The 9,067-nt window shown below is 29.6% G+C and overlaps 1 protein-coding gene across 1 annotated transcript; it reads right to left on the minus strand.

Annotated features, from left to right (window-relative positions):
- Positions 1 to 4,979: 4,979 nt before the first annotated feature.
- Positions 4,980 to 8,612, minus strand: LOC137814023 (transcription initiation factor IIB). The gene is made up of 7 exons (XM_068616544.2): positions 8,112 to 8,612; positions 7,983 to 8,007; positions 6,716 to 6,845; positions 6,493 to 6,623; positions 6,281 to 6,369; positions 5,640 to 5,716; positions 4,980 to 5,420 (listed from the first exon to the last, which is right to left on the minus strand). The coding sequence occupies exons 1-7, from the start codon at positions 8,462 to 8,464 to the stop codon at positions 5,287 to 5,289; spliced, it is 939 nt and encodes a 312-aa protein (XP_068472645.1). The 5' UTR covers positions 8,465 to 8,612; the 3' UTR covers positions 4,980 to 5,286.
- Between the last annotated feature and the right edge of the window lie 455 nt (positions 8,613 to 9,067).

The following is a 9,067-nucleotide window of genomic DNA, read 5'->3' on the forward strand; positions in this document are numbered from 1 at the left end:
TAAATCTAAAATATTGATTTTCGTAGATAACCAATTATGAACAATGAATAATTGATTATGTTAACTAAATCTAAATTCTTGTTTTTATAGATAATTGAGTAATTAATTAGGTAAGTTAAATCTAAAAATGCTTCTTCTCACAAATAATCGATTTTGAATAGTGAAGAATTGATTATCTTAGTTCAAAATGTTTTATGGGTTATATAAAGAACATATTATGTTTAATTATAATTGATTATATTAATCAGTAACCATAAAACTCTTTTAAAAAAAAAACTCTCTCTCATTCGTTAACATCATCAATCCATACTTTTTGGAGAAGAGAGTGTTGTTATTTTCTAAAATAGATATTATGATATTGTTAAAAATTTACATCTTGATTGAAAAATAAGGGTTCAAGATTCATCAATAAGGATGATCATGTTATAGGTTTTTCATTGTAAACCTTCACATTTTAGGTGATACTTTTTTTTTTGTAATTTGCATTAATAAATTTGCACCATTGTTTGGTGTGTTTGTTGTAGATAATTGGATGTTTCAATACCTTTGTAAATCTTCTTGAACGATGTTTCAATGAGTGGTTTGTATTTCTTCTTCAAGTTACATATTTTCTGTAATTGGATAATTCAAGTTCTTGATGGAAAAATACAACTCGGTTTATTTTGATTGACTGGATGTAGATTCAAGGAGAATCAAACCAATATAAAAAAAAATTATGTATTTTTGTGTTTTAACTTTCTCTCATCATCTCGAATTAGTTGTTATTCTTGGTGCTCATTAACTATTGCACTTAATTTCTCTTATAATCAATGGTCTAAGAACAATTTCTTTGAATTCTTTTTTAAATCAATTCACCCCTTTCTTGGTTGTATTTTTAGCCATTCTTTTTTTTTTTTACAATTGGTATCTAGAGTGGGTTATTAAAAGTTATTCAATTTTAATCCAAAATGGCTATTCATTCCCAAACATTTGTTGAGGGGCATCTATAAACAAACCTTCTCTTTTTGCTAAAGAATATTATCCTTTTTGAAAAATTAGGATGAAATTTTTTTCTTGAATTTGTTGGTAAGGGGTTTGGGAAGCAATGGTAAATGGCCCTTTAAACCAACTAGAATTGTTGATAATGTTGTGGTTTCTAGGAAATTTTCTTTATGGACTCTTCATTATGTTCTTCAGCTAAGGAAATGTGAGATGAGTTAGAAGTCACTCATGAAGGGACTGAAAAAGTTAAGAGAGCAAGGAAAAATAATCTCATACAAGCGTATGAAATGTTTAGGATGCTACCACTAGAAAACATTTATGATATTCAAAAGAGGTTCATTCATATAGTAAATTACCTTCTTTTTCTTTGAAAGATTTTTGACAGAGAAGAACTCAACATCAAGATTTTAAAAAGCTTAAATAGGTCATGTCAACCAAATGTTACTATTATTTATAAATTAAGTGACAATAGTTCTTAAAAAATACTTGATTGGTTTGTTAATGTTTAATTTTTTTCTAGAATACAAAATAATTTAAAAAAATGAGAATATAATCACATGAATTGGAGCGTAATATTTGCTAACTCTTATTGTAAGATAAATATAAAATAATTAATATAATTATTTAAAAGTAGGGATGTTAAAAAAAAGGAATGTAAGTAGTTTTAGTTTTGAAATTGATGAAAACTATGATCAATTGAATTACATAAAGTAAAACATCTCTCTTATTTAAAAAATAGACTCAAAGGAGAGAATACATGGCTTGAGAATAGAATAACTCAATTGCAAGAGAAAAATGACAATTTAAAAACTAACATTGATGCTTTAGAAATGAATTATGAAAACTTTCATGCAATTGTAAATCAAATTTCTCAAAAGGGAACTTGTGTTTATGAGGATTGCAAAAAGTATTTAACAAAAATTGAGTATCTTATGAAAATTCTTTCAAAATTCACATTAGAGAGATCAAATTTAGATGCTATGTTCACAAAAATGTGTTGTGCACAAAGCTTGAATTGGTTTTACACATCAAAAGAAATAAATAAAAAAACTTTTTGAAACTTTTTCAATTCATCTACATTAGCATTTGTAACTTGTTTTTATTATTTAAAAAATTGTCATGCATCAAACACATATGCTATATAAAAAACATGGTGTTCCTAGTGGGAAGTATTTCCAGATTCCCAAAGGAAATCCAAATAGTACTAATCCCAAAGGACCCAATATAAATTAGGTACCTCAAAAATAATTTTAATATGTTTTACAGATATGCCTTGTAGAAAAAAAAAAAATTCCATGTGATATTTTAATAGCGGTTGTTCAAGACATATGGTGAGCACAACATGCTTAGTATCATTTAACTTTATGACAAAGGTTTTGAGGTAATATTTAAGGTAAATCATTGTTTGATATGTTATGTAACATTAATTAGGCATTTTGGATTATTACTACCCAATTGACTATATTTTATGAGATATGTATAATTTGGCTCGTGTTTCTTTAAAACTTAATCAATTATATTGTTATTTAATTAATTGTCTATTTCAACTACATGCAATTATATCATATTTTCTTTTACAATTAGTATTTGGTCATATCAATCACCATTTTTGCTTTCTTTGAGTGATAACAACTTTTTTTACAATTAGTATTGTCTTCTTGTCATTACATTGATGTTTGTTCCTAGGGGCAGCTTTTATGACTCATATTGACGATAATGTTGATGATTAAGTGTTGTTTTTAGGATTTGTTTGTATTGATTGGTTTGGTTTGGTTAATGTTCAATTTTTTATGATTGATTTCTCATGTATTTTGCTACTTCTATAAATAGGAATATTTTGTTTATTGGTCTATATTTTATTTCCTCTTTTCATTATCTAGTTTATATTCTTATTTACTTTTTTGATCATGACCAAAGGGGAGAAAGATACTTATGTTAATTATATCATAAACCAATTCATAAATTAACAACACAAAACTTTTTTGTTTACCATCATAAAAAAGGTGGAGTTTGTTAGCAAAGCATGATGTGTTGATTTGATGATGATTTTGAAGATGCCAACACATCTTGTTGATGGTTTCTCTCTTTATTGCTCATTATCTTAGTATGATCAAAAAGTAAAATGTGAATCAATCTCTAAGATAATATTGAGTATTTTTGCATTTAAAAATTGTTTTTCTATCTTTCTAGACATAAAAAATTATTATGTTAAGTTTATAATCGATTAGCTCAAGTTAGACTAAACCTAGATTTCATCAAGTTTCACAAATAATCGATTATGATGAACAGTGAATAATCAATTATGTTAGCTAAATCTAAAATTTTTGTCCTCACATATAATCAATTATAAATAATCAATAATCAATTACGTCAGCTAAATCTAGATTATTTTTATAGATAATCAATTATGCCAAGATAAATATTAAAATGTTTGTTCTGGCAAATAATTGATTATGAATAGTAAATCATTGATTATCCTATTTCAATATGTTTTTGGAGGTACATGAAGAACATAATAATGGATTATGTTTAATTATAATTGATTGTACCAATTAGTAATCTTAAAACTATTTTAAAAAGAAATATATGTTGTTAATTGACATCATTTCAAGAAAAGGACCTTGTTAGTTCCTAAAAGACATACTCTGATATTGTTATACATTTACCTCTTAATTGAAAAATAAGTGTTCAAGTTTCATCAAGGAGGATGATCATGATGTAGGTTTTCATTATAAATTTGTCAAATTTTAGGTGATATTTATCTTCTTCTTTTTTATAATTTGTATTACATCAATGTTTGGTGTATTTGTTGTAGGTAATTAAGTATTTTCATTATGTTGGTAAATTTTTTTGAAGGATGTTTTAAGGAGTGATTTGTATTCCATGTTCAAGTTACATAGGTGTTTCTTATAATTGAAAATTTTAAGTTTTTAATGAAAAATTCAGCTCAAATTTTCTAGATTAACTAATTTTCTGGATTAACTATATAGAGATTTGGAAATAATTGAATAAATGGAAATAATTGAATCAATATAAAAGTTGTGTTTTTATGTTTCACATTCCTCTCATTATCTTAAATTTTTTTTATTGTTGTTTGTGTTTGTTGATTGATACACTTAATTTTTCTTATCATTAATAGTTTAAGAAAAAATTTGAAGTTTTTTTTTAAAAAAAAATTAAACCAATTCACCATTTTTCTTGATTATTTTTAGTCATTCTTTATTTTACATTATTTAAAAAAAAATACTTAAACTGTAAAAAAAATAACACTTGTGGTTATCGAACTAAAGGATCGTTTTCTTAAAAGTTTATGTAATTACTGCTATATACATTTTTCTATAAACTTTTATGTACAATATTTAAATAATATTAATATTTAATTATAAGCATAAGTTAGACAAGCATTAAAAAATATTAATTTACGAATTTGATATTTATTATTGTTTGTAAAATTAATAGGGTTTACTTATAAGATAATTGATTTTCAATATATTTAATTTATTTTTTAGAATATATTTTATAAAAAAATTCTATTACAGTTAATATAGTTTGAGATATATTTTATTTATTTATTTGAATATGTATAATAAATCTTCTAGAAGTTTGTACTATGCAATCTAATGTGAGCTTTTATTATGGTAATACTACAGTATTTTGCACCCTTACTGGTAAGAAATATTATAAATATTTATCTTCTCAATTAATTAACTATTTATCTTCTCAATTAATTAATATTATAAATATAATAAATCAACTATTGGTTTGATAAGTATTATTGAACTTTTTTTTTATTTTAATATTTGTCGTAAAATACTATCTAAATAATTTCATTTCACTGTTCAAAACAGTATCTAAATTACTTTTGAAAAAACAAAATAAATTTTATTAAAGACAAAAGGATTAAGAAAAACTGTTTGAAATTTAAAACAAAAATCTAATAAATTATCGTATAAGAAAAGCATATGTAAGACATGACTGATAGGGACAATGCAGAATAGTTACAGTCCAAAAGTAAACTAGTAAACTATCAGTTAAGTTCCCAGCGTCTCCAACCTCCGTTAGTACAACTACAAAATATAAAATACAAAACAAAGTTATTGTCATCAAGGTTGATCGATGCCTCTCCTCCCATACAATTCTCACATTGGAAGGGTAAACCAAAATGAATGTGCTTTTATCTAAGGAAAATGCCAAACATAAGACGCATTTTCATGAGTTAAAACTATAAAACAGTTCATACATAAGGACAGAACGTTCCAGAGGCTTCTAAGTTGTTAAATGTGGTCTTTATTTATTTTTTTGGCTTTAAGGACTGCACAGGTTATTCAAATCTTCTTCCTTTGCATACCAGTTTGGTATTATTTTGAAAACATAAGGATGAAGATCCTTGTACGAGTTCCTAATGGTTCCTTCTGCAACTCCTGTAGCAACTGATATATCTGCACTAACACAGGAGATCAGATACAAATATGTAATAATAGCTCAGCAGCTAATTCTTATGATCACTAAGACCTTCGTACATTTGAATACTCTTTTACAAACTTATTTGAAATCAAATTTAATTCCAAATTCATAAGAAATAGAGTAGACAATTAAACCAGTTGATATGTTCTTATTTCATTGGTTTTATGTTTTACTCTAGGAGAAGTGGCACTGACCTTTGAGAGGTTTTTTATCATCAGAAAGCTGAGTTATGATGTATATAACTGCTGCAGCAATTGATATGGGGCTTCTCCTGACAGATTAAAGATGCTATTAGTATCTATCACAGGAATATAAATCAGAAAACTATGAAAAGGGGAGATGTTTAATTAAACTTATAAACACTAAAATCGATTCAAGTGGTGGTGAGAGGACAAAACAAATTATTTGTCTTTCAAAATTCAAATTTTATGAGTCAGGCAATTGTGTGGAATACAATACTAGATATGTCTAACATAAGTTCATGACCCACAACTCATCCTTTGCCTAGTTAAAAGAGAAAGAATTCAAATTCAAAGCCATTACTGCCCTTGACTATATTTCCGTCCTATCTCATAACCCTCGAAAAGTTGTAATTATACAACCCTAACTTTCTGCTAATGTAATTGGTTCATTTTTATCACAGTATTGCCAACTTCATACTTTTGCCACCTGAAATTCCTCATAGGAGGAACACCTTCAGTTATTGAATTCATAATAACAATGTACAATGTATAATGTAATAGTACGGAAAGTAAATAACATGAAAGGTCGCCAACCTTAAGAGTGAACATCTATTTCATTCCCTAAAGAAAATACAAGACAAACTAAAATTTACCTTATATCAAATTCTTCTGATTTTTGAACAGCTTCCTGAGCAGCTTTAACAGCTTGATTATTCATACCGAGATTAGAGCAAAAACGTCTCTGGTGGTTGAGGAGAAAATAATGTTAGTGGAACAGACATAAAATTAATTAATCAGCTAACCCAATGACTAAATTAGGTAGCAGTGCTACATAAGTACCCCTCATCAATTGAAAAAAACTGACCATAAAGTCCCCAGCATGTATTGTTCCCATCTCTACAGATTGGCCCTTCTCCAAACCCAGTTGTTTCACTACATATTCTTTCGCTCGGCCAATTTCCTTCTTTGTGGCTCCATTGGCAACAGAGCAAATTTCTATTTGAAATCCATAGGTTCATGTAAGGTAAATTATATAGGGAAAGAAAAATCAGGAAGCATCTAAATGTCAAAAGAATCATAAGCTGCACCCTTTACAGTGCGAGGCTTGTCCTCTTGTCGACAAGCAATGTAGAGGCAAGCAGCCAATAGTGCATCCTGATTTCTTCCTCTACTAGACTTCTGGTCTTCAACTCGTTTATAGATCTCATTAGCCCGATCCTTCAAATCAATTGCAAACACAACATAAGAGGAGAACAAATACTAATTTTCCATAATATTCGATGTTCAACTCAAAAGATAAACTAGAATAACAGCTTCAAGGAGCACTTGATATAATGCAAAGCAAATAAACATTGCTCCGACAAGTTCGACGTAATTGGTCGGCATTAAGAAACACTGTTTGACCATATTACTTTCAGTTAGAATGAAATCATTCCTCACAATTACGTGCTTGTCTCACCATCTTGCAGCACTGTGAACTCACGGGACAAATTTTGTATACATTTTCAAAAGAAACTTTTATCTATGTTTGGGTAAATCTATTCGATGAGAGTAACCTAATTTTAGGGTATTTCATTTGCTATCCGTAAAATGCTCTGTTCACATATTTAATACCAAAAATTAAACAATTGTCCAGCATTTAACCTTTTGTTGAAGTCAAGAATTTAAATTCCACTAAAATAGGAGGAATGTCCATTTTTATATTCTAGTGGAACATGTCTACCATGCAGGTGGGACCTTGCAAGACTGAAATCCGGTCAGAGAGAGATGCAATGCATACCCTCTGCACAGGACTTCCAAATTTTAAAAAGTTCACAACTTTTGCTTAATTTTGTAAAAATACATTTATGTTATAATAATATTTTCAAATATTAAAATTGTGCTTTCATTTTAAAATATTAGGGAAAGAGGGTCCATATTCATGATTAAAAGGTCTCCAAGAATTTTAAGACGGTTGTGACCTTGAGTCCCGTTCCATGAAATGGAAATGCCAGTGCATCGCCACAAACTAATTCCAACAATCAGTGAAGCGTTCCATTTCTCCAATGGGTATGAAACTACCAAGAACCAGGTTCAATGGTGGCCGCCATTGCAGAATGGCGCGGTAGATGATTTCCCCCACCATAGGTTCAAGAAGTCCGGCGGCTATGGCACCACCATAACAAGAAATCAAAGTTGCTTCACAATTCAGCAAAAGAATTGGTTTAGACTCCTTTCAATCGAATTACTTCACATTTCAAATTCAGACATTTTAAAACTCTTCATCCAAATGCATTCTTGATCAAGATTTAAAAAAGGTAACGGTTTATTAACTACTAAGAAAAGTTATCATGAAGACAATGAACAATACAATACCTTGATAGTTGCAACAAGTCCCAACCTGAAATTCCACCGCCAGCCACGTCAGCGCCAATACGACAAAAAAACCATTCTCAATTAATTTAAACGAATAAATAAATAAATAAATAATGCTGAATACGTGACCTATCGGACATGGTGGCGATGCTTTTGAAGGCCACGATGAGTCCGCGGTCGGGGTTGGAGCCGCGGTTCTGCCAGCGGCCAAGTGATGAGGTGAGGAACTCGCCGGAGGCGCCGTTCGGCTTGGCGATGACGGTGGAAAGTCCGCCGTCGGTGAGCAGCGGGTTGGTTGGTCCGCCAACACGCACGGGGTCGTTGTCGCCGGACTCGTTAGCGAAGGTTCGCCACTCGGAGGTTTCGTCGATGGAGTGAGACTCCAAGACGAGACCGCACTCGGAGCAGACGGTGTCCCCCGCCGAGTGGTCGACGACGACCTCCGTCTGCCTCTTGCAGTCACTGCAGAAGACGTCAGACATGGCTATGACTCTCTAGGGTTTTGAGTTTTGAGTTTTGTGGGGAAGAAGAAGTGCATTAGCAGAACAGAGTTTGCAGGGTTTTAAAGAAAGAAAAACAGAATTGAATAAATTGAGCATTTATGTTGCTATGTTGAAGAAGAGTGGTTTAGGAAAGTCATGTGGTTTTCGTGCTGAGTTGGATCCTTCTTTTTCTTTTCCACGTATTGGATTATGTTAATTCTACCAATAAGCTTGCGTAAGCTTCCTTAAATACTATAATTAATAATTAATTAACTATTAATGACGTCCACCAAATGTTTTTCTCCCAACATTTATTACAACCCTTATTTTATTATTTCCTACATATTTTTATATCCATCTTTTAAGAGCATCTCCTCAAAACAATGCAGTATTTAATAAGGTGCATTAAATATTTCTCTTCAAATATTCATTAACGTGAATTTATTCTTTCATAATATTAACATCTAACCTGAAGACTTAATTTATGTTTTACAAGTCATTTCATTTCACTTTTTTTAAATATTTTATAATAATAAATATTTTGAATTAAAGTTGTAAACAATATATTATTAAATAAAATCTTATAAAACTACTGAAAAAAAT

Source organism: Phaseolus vulgaris, chromosome 1, assembly GCF_051622355.1.
Source record: "Phaseolus vulgaris cultivar YP4 chromosome 1, ASM5162235v1, whole genome shotgun sequence".
Classification (NCBI taxonomy): domain Eukaryota; kingdom Viridiplantae; phylum Streptophyta; class Magnoliopsida; order Fabales; family Fabaceae; genus Phaseolus; species Phaseolus vulgaris.